Source organism: Gallinula chloropus (assembly GCF_964237585.1).
Source record: "Gallinula chloropus genome assembly, chromosome: 1".
Lineage (NCBI taxonomy): Eukaryota > Metazoa > Chordata > Aves > Gruiformes > Rallidae > Gallinula > Gallinula chloropus.
The window spans coordinates 63,150,195-63,172,688 of NC_140085.1; the positions used below are offsets into that span (position 1 = coordinate 63,150,195).

The 22,494-nt window shown below is 42.6% G+C and overlaps 1 protein-coding gene across 6 annotated transcripts in view; it reads left to right on the forward strand.

Annotated features, from left to right (window-relative positions):
• Positions 1 to 2,066: 2,066 nt before the first annotated feature.
• KCNC2 (potassium voltage-gated channel subfamily C member 2) overlaps positions 2,067 to 22,494 on the forward strand; it is a gene marked incomplete at both ends in the record, with an annotated part of 104,494 nt that continues 84,066 nt past the window's right edge. For all 6 annotated transcript variants that reach the window (XM_084267788.1, XM_084267790.1, XM_084267786.1 and 3 more), the window contains one exon: positions 2,067 to 2,699. In XM_084267788.1, coding sequence (XP_084123914.1) covers positions 2,067 to 2,699 — 633 coding nt within the window. The remainder of the gene's footprint in view (positions 2,700 to 22,494) is intronic.

The window sequence follows — 22,494 nt, forward strand, 5'->3', positions numbered from 1 at the left end:
TGAGGCATCAGTAAAATAAGCTGTAGAAAAATAACTCGGCAGGGTCAGAGGCAGAGGCTTTGGCACAGGCGTTGGGTTCCCTTAGATATTTTTGGGGTCTCTCAGCTTCCACACACCCCATCCCACCGCCCCCAACCTCCAACATACGAAGCGCACAGAGGATGAGGTGTACCCACTGCGCTGCATCTGGGGCTTTTTCTAGCTGATGTAAAAGTTGAATCCCTCCCTTCCTCCCTCCTTGAGCCCTCCCTCACCGACCCCGGAGGTCGGGGCTCCTCCAGCTGCTGGCCTGGGCCGGGGTGGGCTCCGGGGTCCCCCGGGAGCCGCAGCCGGGCAGCACCATGCGCGTCCCCTCCCCGCACGCCGCGGCTGCGTGACCCAGGTGCGGCAGGCACTGACCTGCCAGGTGAAGGACCCTCTCCTGGGGGGGGGGCTGAGCAGCTCCTCTCCGCAGTCACCTGTAGCTAGGCGCTGCTTTTCCCGCATTCCTTCTAAAAATAGCTATTCTCAGCCCCGCTCCCTTCCCGCGTGTTTTCCTTAAGCGAGCTAAATTTACACGCAGCGGGAGCGGAGGTGGCGGTGCCTTTTTCGGAGGGATGTGGTATTTGTTTTTGCTATCGCCTCCCTCCGACCCACAGGGCTGGGAGCGGGGGGCTGGAGGGGTACGGAGGGACGGCTCCCCCGCCCCGGGGAGGAGCTTCAGCCCCAAATGAGGTGCTTTTTTTTCACCTTCGCGTTCGGCTTCCCGAAGAGGCGCTGGGCTTACGGCAGCACCGGTCCCCGAGGTGCCTCGACCCGCCGCCCATGGCTCTGCTTTCCGCCGGCGATGCTCGCTCGCAGTCCCCATGTGGAAAGGCGGCGTCTCCCCTGTGAGATGCGGGGAGCGGGATCTCCGAGCGGGCGGCGGGAGCCGCTTTTACGCCTTTCGGAGTTGAGCTCGGAGGGAGGTAAAACAGCTACCTGAACGCGGAAAAAAAAAAATAATAATAAATCAACCCAGAAACCAACAAACAATCCCTCCCTCACCCTAAGAACCTCAGCCTAGCCCCAACAACAAGTAGTTCTCGCCTGGCAGAGGAGCACCGAGAGCGGCTGGGAATCGGCGTCCACCGCCACGCACAGCCGGAGCCCGCCTGAGAAGAGGAGCCACTTTCTCTCCTCTGGCAAAGGTAGCGGAGGGGCTGGCGGGGAGGAAGAGGGGGCTGGCGGGGAGGGAGCGTGGAGGAGCCCGCGGCAGCCCAGCGCTGGTTCCACGGGGCTCTTCCCCGAGATGCACGCTCGTCTTCATCATGTGTCTGAGAAAGTAGCGAGCCGAGCTCCGCACGGCCGGCTCTTCCCAGGGTGTGCCCGCTGCCTGAGCTGCTGGGGGGCTTGCTATTCCCTCCACTAAAGCAATATATGCCCCCCCCAAACCCCCGCCAAAATAGAGGCGAGGGGAGAGACGAACCTCTAATCCTTTTTTTCCCCCCTTCGTTAAGCTGTTAGGATAATAAAAGATAGATGCCCGTTTAATAATTAACCGCACACTTTCTATTCCATCAGCTCGGTTCACGCAGCCCCGCGAGGGAGAAGGGGGTGGGGACGGTGGCGGATCCGTACGCGGGAGAAGCAGCAGTGCCATTTCGGTAGCCTGCTTTCGGGATAAGCGGGGAGAGAGCCCGGAGCTTTGCCCGGGGCGGCGGGGGCAGGCGGCAGGTCTCTCCTCGGCTGGAGCGCGGCGGAGCTGCCCGGCGGTGGGTGGCGCGGGGCCGGGGGCTGGCGCCGGGGCGGGCCGGGAGGGCTCTCCGGGCGGAAAGATCGCGGCGGGAGGTCGTGGAGGGACGACGACGACGCGACGGAGGGGGCTGGGGCAGGTGGCGAAAAGCTCCCCCTCCCCCCCCCCCCCTTCTACCGGTGATGCTTGGTGGGCTTCTCCTCGATCTCCTCTTTCTGTTTGCGTTTAAGGTAGAAGCTCACCCCCCGCGGACCTGCCCGCCGCAGGCTGCCCCCCACCAGCCCAGCCACCGGCCACCCCCCTGCCCGCTGCCGCCTCCCGCGCCCTCCCCAGTCATGTCCGACCCGGAGCGATGGGGAAGCTCGAGGACAACGAGAGGGTGATCCTCAACGTGGGGGGCACGCGGCACGAGACCTACCGCAGCACCCTGAAGACCCTGCCGGGGACCCGCCTGGCCCTGCTCGCTTGCGAGTCCCAGAGCGAGTCCCCGGGCGGCGAGGAGCCGCCGCCGCCGCCCCCCAACCCGCCGCCGCCGGCGGGCGGCTGCCCGGAGCCCGGCAGTGGCTGCAGCCCCCGGGGCAGCGGCGGCGCCAGCGAGTTCTTCTTCGACCGGCACCCGGGGGTCTTCGCCTATGTGCTCAACTACTACCGCACCGGCAAGCTGCACTGCCCCGCCGACGTCTGCGGGCCGCTCTTCGAGGAGGAGCTGGCCTTCTGGGGCATCGACGAGACGGACGTGGAGCCCTGCTGCTGGATGACCTACCGCCAGCACCGCGACGCCGAGGAGGCCCTCGACATCTTCGAGGCGCCCGACCTGCTGACGGGCGAGCCGCCTCCCGACGGTGACGACGACGACTTGGCCGCCAAGAGGCTGGGCATCGAGGACGTGGGGGCGACCGCCGAGGGCAAGGGCGGGCGCTGGCGGCGGCTGCAGCCCCGCGTCTGGGCGCTCTTTGAGGACCCCTACTCCTCGCGGGCCGCCAGGGTAAGCGCCGCCGGCCGGCGCTCCCGCCCGGGTGGCTGGGGAGGCCGGGGGGCTGCCAGGGCTGCACGCGAGATGTTGCCCTGCGTGGGAGGCCGGAGCGCGGGGCGCGGAGGGGAAGCTCGCCCTGCTTGGGGTGGTGATGCTTTGGTGGGCTGCTGCATGGGGGTGAGTGATGTCGGTCCCCTGTGGGGTGGAGGCGCGTGTCCCCTCCGCGTCTGCAGGGAATGTCAGGCAGCGTGGGGTTCCCACTGTGCCGGTGTCCCCCACACCGGCGTGTACATGGGGTGGGAGCTGTGCCCCGAGGAGCCTGTAAACAGAATCACCCTGCCCCAGCCTGGGTGGGGGTGTAAAGGTGTGCTTGCTGGGGGGGGGTCTGTCTGTGTGTGTGCACAGGAACAGCCCCAAGGTGCTAACTCGTCCTTTCTGAGCACCTGCATGCATGGAGGTGCGTTTGGAGTAGGGGCAGCTGGCCCCACTGGGAGGCCATGTCTCTCCCTCAACTGTCAGAGGTCTCAGGTTTGGAGGTTTAGGGTGAAGTGGTGTCAGTGATGCAGGAGAACAACCTCAGCCCTTTCCCAGCTTCGCTCTGTCTGCTCTGGGAGGTGATCCGAGTTCAACAAAGTAAGTGTGACAGGGGGTCACCCTGGCTCTTCCTTCATTGATTTCTCAGGGTGACCCTTGCTGGTTCTGTGACTGAGGGTGTGGGGACAAGGCAGTAAATGATCCTACTAAGTATCCATTATTCAGGTAGGGATTTTTTGATTCTGATGCTGGCTACTTTCTACTTTGATGATTTGGATTTTAGTTCTGTCTTTTATTTGATGTTGTCAGTAGTGATGTGGGTTTGCTTTCTAACCTGGGGCATTGGAGCATACAAACGGTTGTAATTCCTTTGAGAGGAATATGCAGTGGTGCCTTAAATTTAACGAGAAAAGCCACCACCAGCAAATCCTCCCTGTGATACAAGAAAAAGAACTTGTAATTAGAAACATTTGGTTATAAAATGGTAGTAAGTGTTTTGCAGCATATTTACCAGGATTCCCACGGAGTACTCAGAGCTAAGCCTCATCCTACAGAAAGTATAGTTACGGTGGGTGTCATCATCTGATCAGTTCCACTGATTTCACTGGCAATCTCATAGATGTGGCCGTAAGCGCCTGGTTAAGTGACTTCCTGAGTTGTACCCCGTGGCCAGAGGCTGTTTCTGTGAAATTAACTCCCATGAGTTAATGAGGTAAGTTAAACAGAACGTGAAAGTTATTGCTGTCACTTGCTGAGTGCCAGCGTTACTTGTTTTTGAAGGGAACCCGCCAATAATTTTTCGCTTGGCAGCTCGGTTATCCAGCCGATTCCTGAAGTAAGTTGTTTTTTTTAATGAAGGATCAGTTCTGAAGCTAAAACTCCCAGAAGTGGCTGTCTTTACCCACCAATGACAGGCCTGCGTTGCTGGCACCTTAGCTGCCTGAATCTGAAGCAAAGCTTGGCCGTCAGTCACCTGGCCAAATGGTAGCGCGCGTGCGGCGCTCGCCCCGCAGATTGTCTTTTGCCTCCAGCTTCCTGGAAAGTTGCTGATGGTGTCAAATCCGTAGCTTTTATGGCAGGGAGTCTTCCCACTCAACTTTGCTGGAGGAATGAGGAGTACAAAGGAAGTGTTAAACGGAGGATACTGGGAGAAATAGGAAGGTAGGCGTGCCGGTTGCAGTTGTGCCCTGGAGTTGTAGCAGTCACTTGGGTTTTCTGGCCACTTCGGTCCACTGTTCGACAGAACCTGTAGGCACTTGCTTTCCAGCTTTTCCATCTCTGCCAGGCTGTCCTGAACTGTCAGTGGCTCAGGTAAAGATATTTCATGTTTGCAAAAGGAACGCTGTAATCAGCGCTGTGACACACAGTCGCGACACGGCAATGTTCATCTTAATCTTCAGCAAGTTACTTACCTTTTTTATAACTTAAAAAGTGGTTTTAAATATTGTAATCTGATTTCAACCACAGGCAGCCAGAGTAAGGCACTGTCAGAGCTGGAACCACAGCGTTCAAAGTCTGTGTTTTCGTTTTCTTCAGGGCTGCTTCTCTGTACTTTGATGTTCCAGGTAGGGAGGCAACTTTGAGAACTGCTGGCAAGTTTTAAATCATCAAGTGAATGTATATTTAAGGACTAGCACGCGCGTAGTAAGCGGTCTTGAACACAGCAATTTAAGGTGATGGTAACCTTAGTTTGGAACTGAGACGTTACTGTCAATTCAACGTTTTCCCACACCTGAAACAAAGTATTCTGGCAAATACACTTCTGTTTTGTGTCAGCTGAAATGATGACTAACTCTAAAAAAAAAAAAAACAAACCAAAAAACCCAACCAACTATCTGAGTGAAATCCTGGCCTTACTGAAATCAAGACAAAACTCTCTGAACATCAATCTTTGCCTCGTAGTGTTAGCAACTGACTCATACACCACTTAGATTATGGTGAGACTGCTTAGTGGTAAACTTTCTTAATAACTGTGGTAATTATTTTTTTTTTAGCATTACTGCCTGATTTAACTTCAGCAATATCTTTTTTGGGAAGTATGATGATGATAAAAATAGGGTATTTTCTATTAATGAAATAGTACTTAATATTTGTGATTTTCTTTATCCTAAGCTGTGATCTCTAAAAATAGAAATTTATAGAAATTCAAATATAAGTTGCCATGGTAACCTATTGGGGGATAGTGCACGCACAGGATTATTCTAGCAAGACCATCCAGTGATGTTACATAAATAGTGGAACTAGTTTGTTGACATGAAGGTTTACTTTACTTGAGATTCTAAATAAAAAAAAAAGCAGTCAGCTTTCAGTGTATGCAGTTTGATATTTGTTTAGAGACACCTGTCAAACATGTTTTTTGTAAATAGAAAATGTGTGTACATACAACTGCTTTGAAACCTGCAACACTTGTTCTTTGTTTCTCAAGTTCAGGAGTTAGTCTGAATGTTATTTCTGTTTTCGTTTTATCGTTTTGGATTTCATAGGCTGTGAAATTAAATTAAAGGAGGACAGCGGGAACTCCTTTCACTCCAGGCCTAATAGAGCAATCGTTCACAAACTGCTATTTGACAGAGTGCTGTTAGATAGGTATGGAAAGCTACTGGCACAAGGTCCTGTCGTAGGAGGAGAAGAAGTGGGCAACTAAACATTTCCACATGTTGGTTTTGGCATCTGTGGAGCAGACACCTGATTCTTATCTGAATCAAACGCATGTATTGTGAGTTTTGCTAGTTAATACCCGCTGGCAATTTCGGTATCCTTTGACAGCTCATAAGTGCAAAGTACTCATTATGCTTCAGTAAAGGGCAAAGATATGTCCAAACAGTTTGTAAGAAAGCACGGGAGGCATCGTCACCCGCCGAGTTTAAAAGAGTGCGGATGCCCGGCAGGACTGAGAATGTCAGCCCTAGTCTTGGATATCATATTTCAAATTAATTAAGCTTTTAAGGCCTTTTACTTTTTGAGTAATAGTTGAAACATGATGCTGTTTAAAGAAGTAATTAGTATTTGTCATCAATTTTTCCTAAGGATTATGGATTACTCACATACTTTGTGCAGGAACTCAAAAAATGGCCCTGGGATTCAGAGCGCTGTGTATCCTTCACTTCCTGAGAAGACTGTAAATCTGTTCATTGGTAAGGGGACAGCACCTGTGAAACAGAGTAGCTCAGCAGCACGGTGGCCAGCACGGTCTAGGGCAGTTGTGCAAACCCTGTAACACCCGTGCTGTTCTTGGCAGCTGAAGGGAGGTTACACAACCCCTGTGCCGTACAGTCTTCATCTATAGGAAAGATCATAACTACTTGGTTTACAAGGGGAAGAATAAAAACTAATTGGCAAGTATTCGTAAAGTTTCAGAGACTCCTTCCAGTGCCCCGTAGCCTCTACACCAGCTTTGAACATTCTGTGGGGCTGGTTGTAGGAAGAATTGGCTGAAATAAGTGAAGTGGGAGAGGGAGAAAATAGGATTTTATAGATCGCCTTGAAAGGCTAAAGCTTCAGAAATCATGTTGGAGATGGTTATTTTCAGTGATAACGTAGGTGTTTGTTTGGTGGCTTGCTGAAGTTTTCTCCAGGTACCTTGATACACATTGGGTACTATGGCGAATGGCTGGAGAGGGTTATGTCTTTAGGGCTTTGGCTGTTTGTGATGCAAGGTGGTTCTTGTTTTTGGTGGAAGGAATGCTGCTGGGGTGGGCTGAGAGACTGTGGATGGAGTGGTGAAGGTATGCTAATCTCAGAATAGATGTTTGTAGATAATAGCGAGTAGCAAGGTTTATTTGTTTTCTTTAACAAATACAAAGGCTCTTTAATTTGTACCTGGAAATATTTGCTCTTTTATTCAATGAGGTAAGCAAATATACTTTAGATTTTACCATTTGATAATTTTTTACTTATGTGGATGTCTATCTGAAAAGGACACAGAGAAAATGGTAGAGATTGATAAAGAAGCTGCAAATCAGCTATTCCTTTTGCCATGTTTGTAATCAAAGTGCTGAATTTAATCTTTAAGTGGGAAAAGAGTCCATTAGATTAAATTGGTAAAAACCAGTCATTCTGCTCAAAGCATTTAGCCTGTGGGAACTGTTGTTTCTAAAGAAACAGCAAGATTTTCTTCCTAATGACAAAAATCCTAATGCATCACTGTTGCTGATACTCATACAGTCTGAAGCTACATGTTTACGTGGGCTGGCTAAATTGCATTGTAAGTAATTTTTATTAATTTACTTCTGGCATGATGGCTTTTAAAAGTCTTAATTGGAAGTTGTAGCCTAGTATGATGAGTTCCATGTAAAATATCTTGATCTACCTTAAATGTAGATGGTCTGTGATGGCACTGACATGCCAGTGAGGTAAAATCAGCAAGATTTCTGCCTCCCGAACTTCTGCCTTTTCCTCTACAGCTGTTCTGCCTGATGCTGCTAGTGTTTCCATGGAAACAAGCCAGCTCTTGGCTTCCTCTTCCCATTGAAAACAGCCTTCTCGCTGTCACTTATTCATCTGGGAAAAGCATTTTGTCATGGTTCTGACATAAATCCCACAGAGATGATCTGTCCCATCGTTTCAGAAATAGACGCTGTTACGTATGTGCACATGCATGCAGCCAGATTCGCCTTCCAGTGACTCTAAAATAATTCTGTTAATGGGCTGAGGCTGAATTTCCTCTGGTGTAACTGGAAGTGGAAATTAGCTTGAGATTCACAGCCCAAGATAATACCAACAGTGGGAGAGGTATTTTTGGTTGAGAAATCTGGCAGCTCACGTTCCCTGCCTTCACGCAGTTAATATGCGATGTGCTATCTGTCACGTTTGTTTACAGCGGTAAAATTCTTCAGTGGGTTACTTTGGGGTTGGATGAGAACTTCCAACTGATGAAGATGGTGGTGGGAGGAATAGCTCGCAACTTCTGGTGAATATTGGATAGGCTTCAATGGTACCATCAGATGAGGTATCATTTCATTATGCTGTTGTCACAGGATGCAGTCGGGAGATGAGAGAAGTGATGCAAGAAAACAGGTATCTTCGAGGTCCCTATATTCTTAAAGTGTCTGGTACTTAGTCCAAAGCAAATGTATCAATCAGTACCCAGTAAAGAAGGCAGTATTTTTGCTTGTTTGGGTGAACTTGTGCTGAGCCATAGTCACAGAAGTTCAGAACTCAGACTAATCCCAAATCCTTAATTAGTTTCCTTCCCTTCACTGTAGGAACTTCAAGATATTTTAAGGGAAGTTTGTGTAAAACTTGCTTGTCCTTTTCGCTCTTGGTGATAGTTGGTAGCAAGTCACTGTTCTCTGCCTATGAAGTTACCTTTCAACTGGGGTGGAAGGCTCAGAGAAGAGGAAAGGCATCCCTATATAAATTTTTAATATTTTAATAATCTCTTAGGAAGTACTGTCCAGTATTAAGATGGAAGAGGCAAGTTCTTCTCATTATCAAGTGCTGTTTCTGTGCTGTTTGTTTCTCCAGAGACTCCTGCAGCTCATCCTGCACTGCAGATTCTTGGGTCGTCTTGAGGATACGCAGTTTCCTTCAGCTGCAGCTGAAAAGAAATGGTTTATGTTCCCCATGTTTAATGCCCGATGGGGATAGTGTGTCCCCTTTTAATTCTCTTTACTAAACTCTTCTTTAGACCTCACTTCTGGCAGTGCAATTTACATAAGCTTATTGATTCAGTGTTGGAACTTGTGGGGATTTCTGCAGTGACTTTTCAAAAAGTTTCTTTTAGTGTGAGCAAAGAAGTTGGGCAAATAAAGTACAGATGGGATAATGCTTGGAATACCAAGGTATTGGCTGTCATCCTGCTTAGTATATTACTACAGTGATACGGCTCCTTGACACACACATACTCTTTCACAAGCACATGCCCTTTCCAGTCTGAATTAGTAATTGCATAGGAATAAAAATTTATTTTTAAAACAATGCTAAGCAAGGCTATTAAAGAATTTTGTGTGGAGGGCAAATAAAGGGCCTACATCCACTCTTAACTTCCGTGTGCAGTCATTTCCAAAGAGACTTTCTTCTGGTACAAGGGCTGAAATGGGAGGATATTTCACACATCAGAAATTATTTCAAGTGCTGAACACGATAGATAAATGTGGAAATGTGTGTGGCCTCACTAATGTAAGCCTTAGCAATATTTATCAACATAAGAGGGATAGAAGTTGTAGGGATGACCTGGTACGCTTTCTTCCCTATCCTGACACACACTTGCATATGCTGGTAGAACTAAGTGGTAATTTTTTCAGAGGGAGCTGTAGAAATAGTTGTGGAGAACGAACATGAAATCACACATAAATTTTTTTTTTAGTTCTACAAATGTGTTTAATTAACATCTTTGTTGGTACTTTATGATGACTAAAGCACTTTTGAAGGAAAAACTCCACTTCCATCTGTTAATCAGTAGCGTTAAAAATAGAATAACATCTAATCACATGAAATACAATTTCTTGTGATTTGCTTTACAAAATTTTTGACTGAAGTGGTGACTTGAAACTTAAAAACCTATTTTTCCAATTATGTATTGTAACCATGTGTTGTTTTTTCTCCCTTGCCTTTAAGTTGAAAATTCTGAGATGTTGCTGTGGTTTTGGTCCTTTTAGCAGTAGGTTAATTATTATGGTAGTGTAATAATTCCGTCCTTTCTTATTACAGACAGCCTTGTGTACTTTCTTAGTGTTTCTAGGTGAACCTTAGATATCGTGGCTTTGATATGTGAAATGGAGTAAACGAAGATGTCTTTTACCCCTGTGCTGAATAATGTGGTTAAGTTCATTAATATGCATTAAATATACCACACAATATCATCTAGTCCTATTTCTGAAATAAGTAGAGCTTAAGTGTTTACATTTTTCCCTAGTGTATAGCACTCAAGCTTATGGGTTCTGTTTTTTTTTACTGTGCTTGGTCTTTGAAACAAAGGGGAAGCACCCCTGGTTGAAGTCTGTGCATTTGGTTTTGATAATTTGTTGAGTACTGGAGGTGTAGCAGTAATCTTTTTAACTGTTTAATTAAAGGAGAAATAGTTCTCCTTTAGGAATGACTTGCACCACACAAATGCTTGCTTTGATAAAAGGACAAGGTTACTCCAAACCTCAGTACTAGGGGTGTGATAGTACGTGGGATTTTAGAGCAACAGAAATAACCTGCTGAAGCTCAGTTAATGGCTGAGAACATTATTTTTCGGTGAATTGCACTGGAGAAGATGGAGTTTAGTAGAGTGAAAAAGAGGGCTGCACACAGTGCTGTGAAATGTGGCGTCCACGTTGTTGCAATAATCAGGAGCACAGGCTGAGTTCCTGATGGATTTGCAAGGGGACGGTGTTGGCACCTACTGTGGTGCTGAGTGAGAGTGCCTAACAATCCCCAGGGGCATCCCGCTGGCGGGTGCTCTTAGGCAGAGGGAAGAATAATCTCTTCCAGTCATATATCTGTTGGCCTACTTAATTTCTCAGATCATAAACGTTCACAAAATATATTAAGCTTTTAATTTGCTGCCTGCTATAAGATTGAGGGTAGTCAAGTATGCAGTATTTTCTATAAAGCCTGTGCAATAACAGAATTTTAAATTATCTTTTAATATAGTGATAAAAATTATTACAGGACAATGTAAGGGATGTTTTTAAAGTATACAAATGTGTGGATATAAACTTCCTTTAGTTCTCAGACAATACCAAAAGAGATGTCCTCATTAGTTTTTTTTCTTTTACATAGGTATTAAAAAATTCTCTGTACTTTTCAAGCAAGCTGTCTACTCTATGTTCTTCATTGACACTTGGTTACCCTTTACCCATATGAATGGCAATTATTTTCACTAATTGGTTTCAGGAGTATTTTAATTTTCACAAGATAATGATTGTTAGGACCTGCAAAAATGTAACTTAGATCTTTTTTTGTATCATTCCAAGTGTCACGCTGTTTGCTTTACCTACAGGAATTTTGCAATATTCTAAGTTTAATCCAGATAAGATTTGGAGAAGATTTGTCTTCCTGGTTTCTGATCACATTTGGGAATTGAGTTTTCTTGCCTTTTCAGTTCTACCTTCAGTTTTCCACGTGAATTTGTGAGCACATCTGGATTTCATCTTGAACATTATTTCATTAGTCTGGGAAATTATTTTAACATATTCTAAAAAAAACCCAAACCAAACACCTCAGAGGGAAGTTTTGGCTCTGCAGCTTCCTGAGGAGGGGAAGTGGAGAGGGAGGTGCTGAGCTCTTGTCCCTGGCATCCAGTGACAGGACACATGGGAATGGTTCAAAGCTGCCTCAGGGAATGTTCAGACTGGACATGAGGAAGCATTTCTGTACAGAGAGGGTGGTCAAACGCTGGGACAGCTTGCTGGAGAGGTGGTCGATGCCCCAAGCCAGTCAGTGTTTGAGGCATTTGGACAGTATCCTTAATAACACACTTTAACATTTGCTCAGCCCTGAGGCTGTCAGGTAGTTGGATTAGGTGATCATTGTAGGTCCCTTCCAACTTAACTATTCTATTTTAAATAAATACATCTGGTCTTCCAACCTTTTCTCTTATGATGGAAAATTAAGTCTTTTTACTTCATAATTATGTTTCCTATTTTCATGGTTTAAAAAAGTAAGTGTATACCATAAATGGAGTATAATAAACTATACCAACAGCTTGTTTGGTGGGTTTTTTTGGTAGCAATCAAGCGAGGTATGATTTTTGGTACTGGTATTGAATATCACCTTTGCTGTGACACTATATGTTTATTACCATATGTTCTATCTGGTAATACTTTCTGTTAAACAAACTGATTTAGGCATCTTCATCCTCTGACCAGTAAACTTGATAACTGCCTGCCTTTGAGGCTATTTGAATATATTTTCAACTTCAAGGACTGAGACTTTTGACAGCAGGACAGAGTTCTTTTCCTGCTTGCCTAGGTGATACCTGGGCAGCTTGGAGAAAGAAACAGTCGCGTTTGTCTCCAAAGCAGACATGGGAAGCTGATGTTGCAGGGATCCGTGAATGGTCAAGGAAACCGGTTTGATACATTGCAGCTACACCGTCTCCTTGGTTAGTCATCGTGTGTTTTGAGTTGGTGCCTAGGTAGCTGAACAATTGAGCTGGGGTATTAGAAAGAAGGAAAATATTTGATAAAAGGGGAAAATTCTCATGCAAAATGAGCTGTTATGGATTGAAGCAAAGAAAGCATTTTTGTTATTGGCTTTATCACAGTATCGCCAGCCAAACCTTAAAACTGGCAAAGGCATTTTGTGTTGCATGTGTGGGTTTTCTGAGTGATGTTTGCTGCTTTAAGGATGGAAGACGTTGGTTTCATTTAAACTGCAGGTTTATCGACTTACACTTGTTGCAGTTGCCACTTCCTTAATCTTAAAGTTGAGGAGGGAGCTTTGATGTTTTTTAAAAATGACTGCCCTAAAGACTATAGGTTTATTGCACTTTGGAAACACCTGCAGTAGGTACGGTCTTCCACCTCAATCCAGGAGCTATGACAGCTCCAAGTGTCTCCCAAAACTATCTCTGGAGGCTCTCAGCATTGGTTCTTAGTTACCTGTGTCCTTGTATTTATGTGTGTCCTCACTCTTCAGCCCCGCTGCATTGCATTCAGGATCTTGCATTGTCACTGTGTCAGTGACTGGCTATTCTAATACTTCTGAATCAATGCCCTTTCCAATGCTTTTGTAATAAAATTAATCATTCTGCTGTGGTTTGAACTGAAATGATATCTATGGATACCCCTCTCCTGTTAATTCTGCCTGTAGTAGCTGTGTTAGCTTTGCTTTGAAAGTGTGATGGCATGCATCACTTACTGAAATGAAAACCCAGCAAAAGTGAAATGACTTTGTATTCTCAACAATTTAAAGACATTTAAATTTGGTATTTGGTAGCTGAAATGTACCCATTAGTCTCTAGAGAAGTGCAGATGTAGCTCACATTGGGTTTGTATTTCATTAGAGCAACCTACCTTGCGCTTAAATCCTGACAGATTCATGAGATGAAGGCAATCCTCTTTGATACTTGAACAAAAGCAGGCATTATTTCAATAGCTAACTTTCTAAAATAGCTTAAAAAATTATGACACTCCTGGCTTGTACTGCTACTGTTTGTGTACTCCTTGCAAATATAGATCAGGAGGTGTGTATTAGAAACTGTGATGAACAGACTTTGCAAATCTTATCTTGTTTGTTTGCTACTAGTGCAATTTTAAAATAACAAGGTAATTGTTACAGTTTCCTAATTATACTGCAAATAAAATGCTGCCTCCAGGAACCCAAGCCTTGTCTCTGGGTGGGAAAGTCTTGGTAGTAGTGGAGGCTAAAGGAAAATGCACGACCTAATTTTTTTGTTGCAGTTCTACTGTGCAGACAAGTAGAGTGTGACAACTGTGCCTGCTGCAGAAACAGGGGTGAAATGCGAGTCTGAGACATTTGTGCCTTCAAACTTCAGGTGGAGTTTTCATCCAAATATATGAACACAAGTATTTTTGGGTGTATGTATGCATTCGCACACACATACACATGCATACATTCCTAAACAAAAGCATATATCCATGTTCCTAGCATGTATTTATGATAGTCAAGAAGATTTTATGTTTTCCCATTTGTCCTTGAAGATTTTAACAAAGAAGTTTGCATCCCAAGTCTCATGACTTTAGTTTGTGAGAGCTGTTGCTGTTACTCGTTTATTTCTGTTCCCATCATAAGTTTAAGTAGAGTCTTGTGGACTCTCTCAATTTCTTGCCTTGTTAACCTATGGTAGGTCTATCTTCGTGAATATATATGTATTGCCACATTGGCTTGCAGTATTTTGTTAATCATGTTTGATGAGAGAAGTAGTGTTTCATTCTTCATAAATTTTATCACACTGAGGATTGCAAAAACCTGAAGCAGTTACGTAACTATTGAAATCTTGCTTCCTGTGGATGTATTGTCTTCTGGTTGACTCTCAGGGTCAGTTAAACATTTCTCTGCACTTAGTATATTCTAAAGACTCCTGGGAGTGCAGGTTTGTTGCTGAACTCACTTTACAGCGGTTTCTTACTGAAGGTTTGGGATCTCTCAGTGTAAATGGGTCCCTTGTTTTCACCATCCTGCAGAGATGTAATTTGTTTTCGAAATCTGTAGCCTTTGGTCTAACTTTGTTATAAATAGACAGCTGGTTCAGAGCTCTTAGGGAAATGACTGGGAAGTCTTTTCTTTAAAAAAAAACCCCAACCTCCCCCCCAAAAAAAAAACCAAAACAAAACAACCCAAACCAACATCCCTGCCCTAGCTAAAAAGGTACAGTTCCTTTTCACTTGGAAGTCCTGACAACTTGGGGTATCCTTTCTCAGGAATGCACTTGTGTTTACACTTGTTTGATTGATTGATGTAAGGAACCCCACACACACTTGAGACCTTTGTCTTTTGTACAACAAATACAAAATCGAGATGAAAATTGTTTTGTGGTGTTTTTTACTACATTGACATTTAAAAATATACTTAATTATTCCAAAGCAAACCCATATTTTTATCGTGTCTAATTTATGGAAAGCACCTGTAAAATGTAAACATGGAGACTAGTCTTTCTACGACTGTATTTCAAACATCCTAATGCAAGTAATTATGTCCCTCTTATATGTATATTTTAATACAAGCAATTATATTGCTTTTTTAGAGTTACACAGAATGGCTCAAAACCCTATAGAAACCTCAAGTTCTGGTAAATTATCCAGATTTGTCCTAGAACCCTATTAATTTTTATATTGTAAAGATCTATGCATTCTTTATATTATTTTCTAAGACATTTTAAGAATATCATGTCTCCCAGAGATGCAGCTTTTCCCTTCTTCAGCTGTTGGTGAGGGATATATTAATGCAATCAGATTTAGCAGTGATTTTCATCAGGTCATGTTGATAACACACCCCATGATTTTTCATCTTTGAAGTGTTGCAATCTGTTGGGGTTGGGTTTTTTTTTTTTTTCTTTTTTCTAATTTATATCTTTTCATTTAGTGGTTGTTGGGTTTGTTTTTTTTTTTTAGAAGGAAGGGAGGATCAGTGTAAGTCAAGTTCATACATCTCTGCTTCTTGTGAGGAATATTGAATATAGAGGTGCACAAACCCACAAAACCAACATTTAAGCAGAAGATGCAAAAAGTCATAGTACAGTGTAAGCTGTGAATGGTGTAGGGATTAACTCATTTGGTCAGGCTAGGAGGGGGACGTGGAGAGTGATGAGGGCTCAGTGACTAAAGAGCTAGTAGGGAATTCTGGACATCTGGGCTTATCTCTTCTCTAGGCTGTTACATTTGTGGTTCACCCTGTCTGCAAACTGGGAAGGTGCAAGTGTTCTCTTATGTTAGAAAAGAAAAAATAATAATATAAAGAAAAAGAAAAGATGCAGTGCTCAAATAATGTGGTAAAAAAACCTGGATAGCTGTATTATAGTTGGTGACTGTCAAATACACTGCAAAGGAGACCTTATTTTTTAGTACTTTTTAAAGGAGGTTATGTATTGTTTCCTTGTTTCTGTGCTTAAAGATATAAGCATACATAATTATGGCCCTTTAAAAAAATATTTATTTTCAATTTTTTTGTTTGTTCATTTGGTTTTCATTCAGTGAGTCTGTGGTGAAAGTAAAATGGGACTCCAGTTTACTTAAGCCATAACAGTCATTTGGATATATGCAGTAATGAGTATGACAGGAAATCCTCATAATATATTGATAATTTTGTTTGCAGAGCAGGGTTGGAAGAGTATCCAGAGAAGGAGGCATGTATCCCACACCTGAACTGGAAAAAAAGCTTTGAGTTCAGTAAGAAAAAAAGATCCGTGTTGTGAACTGGCTGAGGAAAGGTCTATGTGGGAGAAGACTCTTCAGTCACATTAGTAAAAATTGCTTTGTAGGATGTGCATACAAGGAGATTAAATTAAGATGGGGTTTGGCACTTTGGTAGGGTTTCTCAAAGTTACTCCTGCAAAACTTACTGTTAGCTTTTCTGAAATAAAATATGTCCAGAATTTAATAAACCTGAAACAATGTGATTCTCCATATTTCTCACAGATTGCTGAATGTTTGCAAAGACATTTGGCGTTTGGCCTGTGCTGTTAAATTCTGGCACAACAGAGTACAGAGTCTTAAAATGAGAAATATTGGTCAATCTTTACAATTGGCTCTGCTACCAATCCGATCTGCAGTACATTAGAAAGATTGCTAAATATTTTCTGTGATCTCACGTTGACTCTTGCTTGTGTTCTGTAGCAGCTTCTGAAACGTAGGCTGATGGGGAGCCGTAGTCACCAACTAGGGGGGGAATGGTTGAGCTTGCACGCTGAACACCGAGGGGATACGTTTAATCAGACTTGGAGAAAAAAATAAGGGCAGGGTCCCAAAGGTATGCCTAGTGTGAGCACTGGTTATGGTAGCATGTAATTTTGTATTTCAGGAGCATTTGCATTGATTAGTGAAAGCTAGTTGCTATTTTTTGCTTCTTTTTAATATGTAAATGAGTTGTGCTCAACTCTATAGGCGATTGGTATTGGCTGAGCACACAGCGGTGGTGTCACCGAGTTGCTGCATGTTTCAGTAAGATGTTTTTCTGAAGGAACAGGTAACACCTGCTCCTTATGAAATAGCAAACATCTTTGTCTCCTGCTTCTCATGTACAAGGATTCTAGCTGTGATTTCGCCCTGTAGAGATAAGTGAATTCTTCCTGCACAGGTGAATGCATTTTCACAACTGAGATGTTTTTTAACAGTTTATTGTGAAACAGAACCCAAGCATTTCGCAGACCCTTGATCAGAAACATGAATTGTTCTGTAAAGTGGAAGCCACGGAGACCAAGACTATTGCCATCAAAACCATTGAGGTATTTTGAAGATCTGCCTTTCCAGATGCCAGGGATTACCTATCATGTTAGGTTTTAGGTGGGGTTTTTTTCCTTCCCTCCCTCAACACCCTAGTTCAGCATTACTTTGCTTTTACATATCCGGGAAGCTATACAGAATTATTTCAGGAAATTCATTAATAGTTTAATGGTCTAACTGCTGTGTTTCTGTGCTGGAAAAAACCAACCATCTAGCTGTGCCTGGCCAAGATCTGAGGACGTGCTTGAAGCACATGATGATGTTGGCTGAATTAATTCCAAAAGACGGTATTTGACAAGTGTTAAGTCTGCTGTGATCATGGACAGGCAAGCCATTTCTTTATTCATTTAATTGCTTTGGAACAAGATGCAGGATAAACAAATGAGCTCACTTTCTTTTCTTACCTGAAATGGACATTGCCTATAGCCTTAACAGGAGAAAGCTGCCTTTTTCGGGGATTTCTTCTGCTGCTTTTGAGATCTCAATATATTCTCCTCTGGTGTGTTGTTAGTAGCTGTATAAGGCAGGGCTGGATTTCAACATGATTCCTTACACAGAGTTATGTCTGATCTGGAAATAATATAAAATATTTTATTTAGAACTTGAATGCACGTTCCCAAACAGTAAATCAACACAACAGTATTTATCAAAAGAAAACTTATGGAATTAGAGCTTTGTAAGTCTGTAGCGTATGCTTTGTGTTCTGCACGTGCACCATGCTGATGTTGTGCATGATTCTGAATTTGGCAAAGCTGGTTCTGAACCAGGAGTGTAGGACAGATCATGTTTCATGTTAAACATGTAACTTAAAAAAACCCAAAGCTTTTCATCACAGGAGTTTAGCATGAAAAAATAGTTCCATGTATTCCTAGTGGCAATTGCAAAATGTTGGCACGGGTGACTAGTCTGGCCCTGAAAAAGCTGTGAGCTGGTAGCTGTGATAACAAGCTGCGGTGCTTTTCAAGCTGAATTTGGCACTAGATGTTAAGAAGGCCCTCCTTCACTGCTGTGGTATTTATTAGAGTGAAAACCCTAATATCTTAAAATATTTCCAAGTCTTACCAAGCTAAATACTTGCCTTGTAAAGACTGGAGTTCATAGAACTGTTTTGAATCAAGGGTATTTGTATTTAAGAGAAGGACACTGCTTCCCCCATTGGTGTGGTGTTCTCTGAATCAGGAAAGGATTTCCTAGACGATGCAGGGGATCCTGCACACACCAAACATTGTCAAATTGATAGGCTAAGTGTGCTAGAGGATTTGAGTGGTCCTATAAATAGGAATCCAATCTGAAAAAAAACACATTAAGACCTTGAGGAGAGAGGATCTTAAAGAAGAAATCTAATCAGGAGATGCTAAAGAAAAATGATACATTGGAAATGGCAATTAAAGCAAAAGAAATGCCAGAGGGAGAAAAGAAAAGGCCTGTTGGGGAGGGGCTTTTTGGTTGGAGATCACAAAGTAAGGCTCAAGAAATCAGGGACTGGTATTGTCCTGAAATGTATGTTGTGCTGGTTGTAGTTGCTTCTTGATTTAATTTATTCTGCTGCTTAGGGAAGAAAAACCCCCCACACTTTAACAGTTTTGTAGGGTGAAAATATTTGCATATCAAGTCCATAGAAATTTTTCATCTGATTAAAGTAGTGGAAGGGGGAAGGGAAAGGAGAAGGACAGGGAGAGGCCTCAGTGCCCACTCGGTACAGAGCTACACAGTCTTCTTAGGCATTATGCACTTGGTTCTTTAATTTGGAAAAGCAATATATAAAATCTTTCAGTTTGCCATAGATCTCCCTGAAGCTGTATCTGAATGGCAACATTTCAGGATACCTCTGTAAACCTCAGAGCCAGTAGCTTGCAATCTTGACCCTGTGCTTGTGCATAACATCTCTGCCAAAAGCAGTGCTTCTTCTGCAGCATACATAGCTTTTTGGACAGGAGATTTTGAAGTTAGGTGCCTGGAAATATGAGACATATATGGCATTGTGGTGTAACTATTAGACAAAACACTTTAAGTATGTACAGGTATTATGGATATTATCATACAGTGATTTTCAAATGTATTGAACGCTGGGTTTTGGGGTCTTTTTTCCATTCATAGGAAAGTAGAAAATAGGTCATGTTAAAGCAAAGAGGCTACTAAGATTAAATGTTTAATATTTGAAATTTAGGAATCCCACAAATAGTGTAGAAATGTTTTCCTTTATGTCTAGTTTTTTATAAAACAGTCTTTCATAAAATTATCCAAAGGGAGGCTGTATTGTACATTCTGAATCGACATACTCCAATCAAGGCTTTTTTTCCATCCCAAAACCTTTGTTAGGGCTGTTGCTGGAAGATCACTGGTAATGTGACAGTAAGAAAGTATCCCAGTATGCTTTAAGGAACCTCAAATGCCACGTGATTCTTCTACTTTTTTAAACAGTGAGAACATTGTAAAATTATTGGAGTCGAAGAAAAGTAGGTGAGCTGTGGGGCATTCTTCTGCAAAAGTTACATTTACGTGATATTAGCTGGTAGTGGTTTCTGTTCTTTTGGGAGAAAACCACAGAATTTAATGTGAAGAATGGCTAACGTCTTGCTCTGCAGAGAAAAAATGAAGGCAACTAGAAATGATGGGGCAGAACTTCTTTTAAAAGGTGATGTCCACTTCCCAGTGCAGAGATTTCTCCCTCCTTTAATAAAGGAAAATATGAGTGAACTAGAAGCTTAATAAACATCTTTCCTGAGTTCTTATTCTTTCTTTGATCTTACCTCATGCTTTTCTTTGTCAAAAAGGTAAAGTCTAGAAGAAATTGCTCAATGAGCCCCTCTTTTTAAAAAAATAAAAATCTGTAGAATGTAAAGAACAGATTTTCTCTCAGCCATTGTCTAGGACACAGGAATGCAATGACTTCTGGAGAGTGCTAAGCTTGAGCTACCTCCTAGTTTTTGGTGTCTTAAAAGCTAACCAAAGCTTTGTGGTTGATTCCTTTTTATTAGAATTTTTTTTTCAGTAAATTTATATTATGGCAGTAAAGTGGTTTTGTGGTGTATGGGGATTATGATTTACAATGTATTTTTGTGCTCACACCAATGAAGAATAGGTAGTTTGCTTCATCATTCGCTTAATGCACCTCTCCGTTGTTCTGATACTGGTTAAAGAAGTCATGTTTGCAAGTATTCTAGAACTGGAAATCATTTGCTTGGCTGCAGGAGTCTTATATTATTTTCAAGGGGAGTATCAGTTAAATGTTTCTGCTCTGGATTAATACCATTAAAAAAGTGGAATCATTGTCCTTGATTCTGTCTTTGGTTTTCTGTCTTTAAAGACAGCAGTGTTAATGTTATTAGCTACTGTTAGTTTGATAAGAAGAATAAGAGACAAAAATGAGCAGAAAAAAGAAGTGACTCAAAATAACACAAAATGTTATGTTGCTTGACCTGAAGGATATGTTTTTATTACTGTGTTTAGCACACTTAGTATGTATTTGTGCAGTCAAGACAAAGATGCAGAAAAGGAGAGGAAGAAGAGTAAATTTGAAAATGAAGCTTGGAGATTTGTGGTACCCTCTTTCCTGAATTATGAATGATGGAAATTAAAGTGTCAGACAGAATTGATAAGCTACTTTGTCTGTCTTCATAATCAGACTGGTTTATGAAAATTTGAATTATTTTGGAACAAACAGGAAGAAATGGAACAGCCAAATATATGAAAATTGTTATGTGTGAATTACGATATCATGACACCTTTCAGAGGTTCACTTTGGAATACCTTATTGATTACTGTGTAGAAAGGAGAACTTGGCCTATATATGCACAGTCAGACAGTTCTAAGTCTGTAATACATTTATTTTTTTCTTATTTTTTTTATTCAAGTATGAAACTCATCAGCAGCATCCTTAATTCATAAATTTGTTACTTTTTGGAACAGACTAATTTTCTTTTGGCTATTTCTTATTTTCACTTTTTCATTTTCATTTGGGTTTTTATCTTTATTTCTTTCCCTGTTTTTTTTTGTTCTTTTTTTTTTTTTTCCAAATTTAAGCAACACACTGCTCCTCTGTGGAAAGATTCATCAGCAAAGCTCCATTCCATAAGTGTGGGTCTTTACATATGGGTTCATCTCATGAGTTTAGATACTTAGATATCTGATCCTGCAACACAGAATACATGGGCAGAGTTTGTACCCCTCCCCCTTTTAGTGGTTAAGGTTAAAAAAAAGAATTCTCTACAGACTCATCACTCAGCACTGTTAAGTATAATGAACAATATTCTTCTCTTTTTGTACATGATTAGATTTACAAACTTAAAACCACAGGGACAGCTGCCTCTACTTTTTTTTTTTAATCCTATCTGTAGATCCATTATTTCTCTATTACAGAATCTTCTACACAGTTTCTGCTTGGAAAGTTCTCAAATGTTGTGGTATATAATTTTCCAGCTAGGTGGCCAGGAGGTGCACCTAATATTAGGAATCTAATTTTCCCATCTTCTTGAAAGTTACAGGCATAGATGATTAAAATAGTTCAGAGGATGCATATGTTTGGACAGAGTAAATCCCCTTTGGAGTATTTTAAATATAATTCTGCTATATGGGTGACTGAAACAGACATTTGTGCTATTTCATTGTGATGCATTTGTTGTCACCTAAGCTGTTCTGCTGACAAATAAGCAATGTGAAAAGTGGAAAAAAAAAAGCAGAACGTATTTGTGGTCTAAATACAGAATTGGCATGGATTTAACTAAATTGTTTGCTAAAGCTAATTTACCTAAATCAGTGTAGCAAGCTTGTATGACCGTGGTTCAATCGGGTTAAGAGTGCCCAGTACTCACATAGCTTAGTTTGGCTTCCAAGCCAATTTTCCCACACTTAACAGAATGCACCAGAGGCTAGCTCTGATGTAAATAAGTCAATCTGCAAACCAGTTTAGCTAAATTGGTACAATGTCTGTGTAATTTCTGTATAGGCCACTTGTGGCATTAAGGTGTTCAGACTCTCATGAGATAGTCTAGGAAACCACTGTTGTATGCCTAGAGCTATCAGTTTTGCTCCTGAGTGCTTGATATGTCTAAAGTATGATTGCTTTTGGCATGCAGTGCTTCTCTTGGAATTAAAACACTTGAGTGAAATCAGATTGAACCGAGACTCACCAACTCCAATATGGGATTCTTCTCCTCCTCTTTGCCTTGGTCTCTTTCAGCTGTAAATTCCATATAAGCACAGGCTGTTGTTGCCATATGTACATGTGCTATTTGACCTGCACGTGTTTTGGATTGCATGGCGGGAGCCCTGGTATCGATTAGGGGCTTCCCTAGTTGTTACTGCAGTAGAATTAGTAATGAGTTCCCAGTGAAATTCGCTGTCAAGTTTGTGACCTCATCAAAGTCAAGCACGGTTTTAGGGAGCTTGAATGTTTGTGTGGTTTTGGGGTGGGGTTTTTGTTTGTTTGTTTTTAAGGAAGT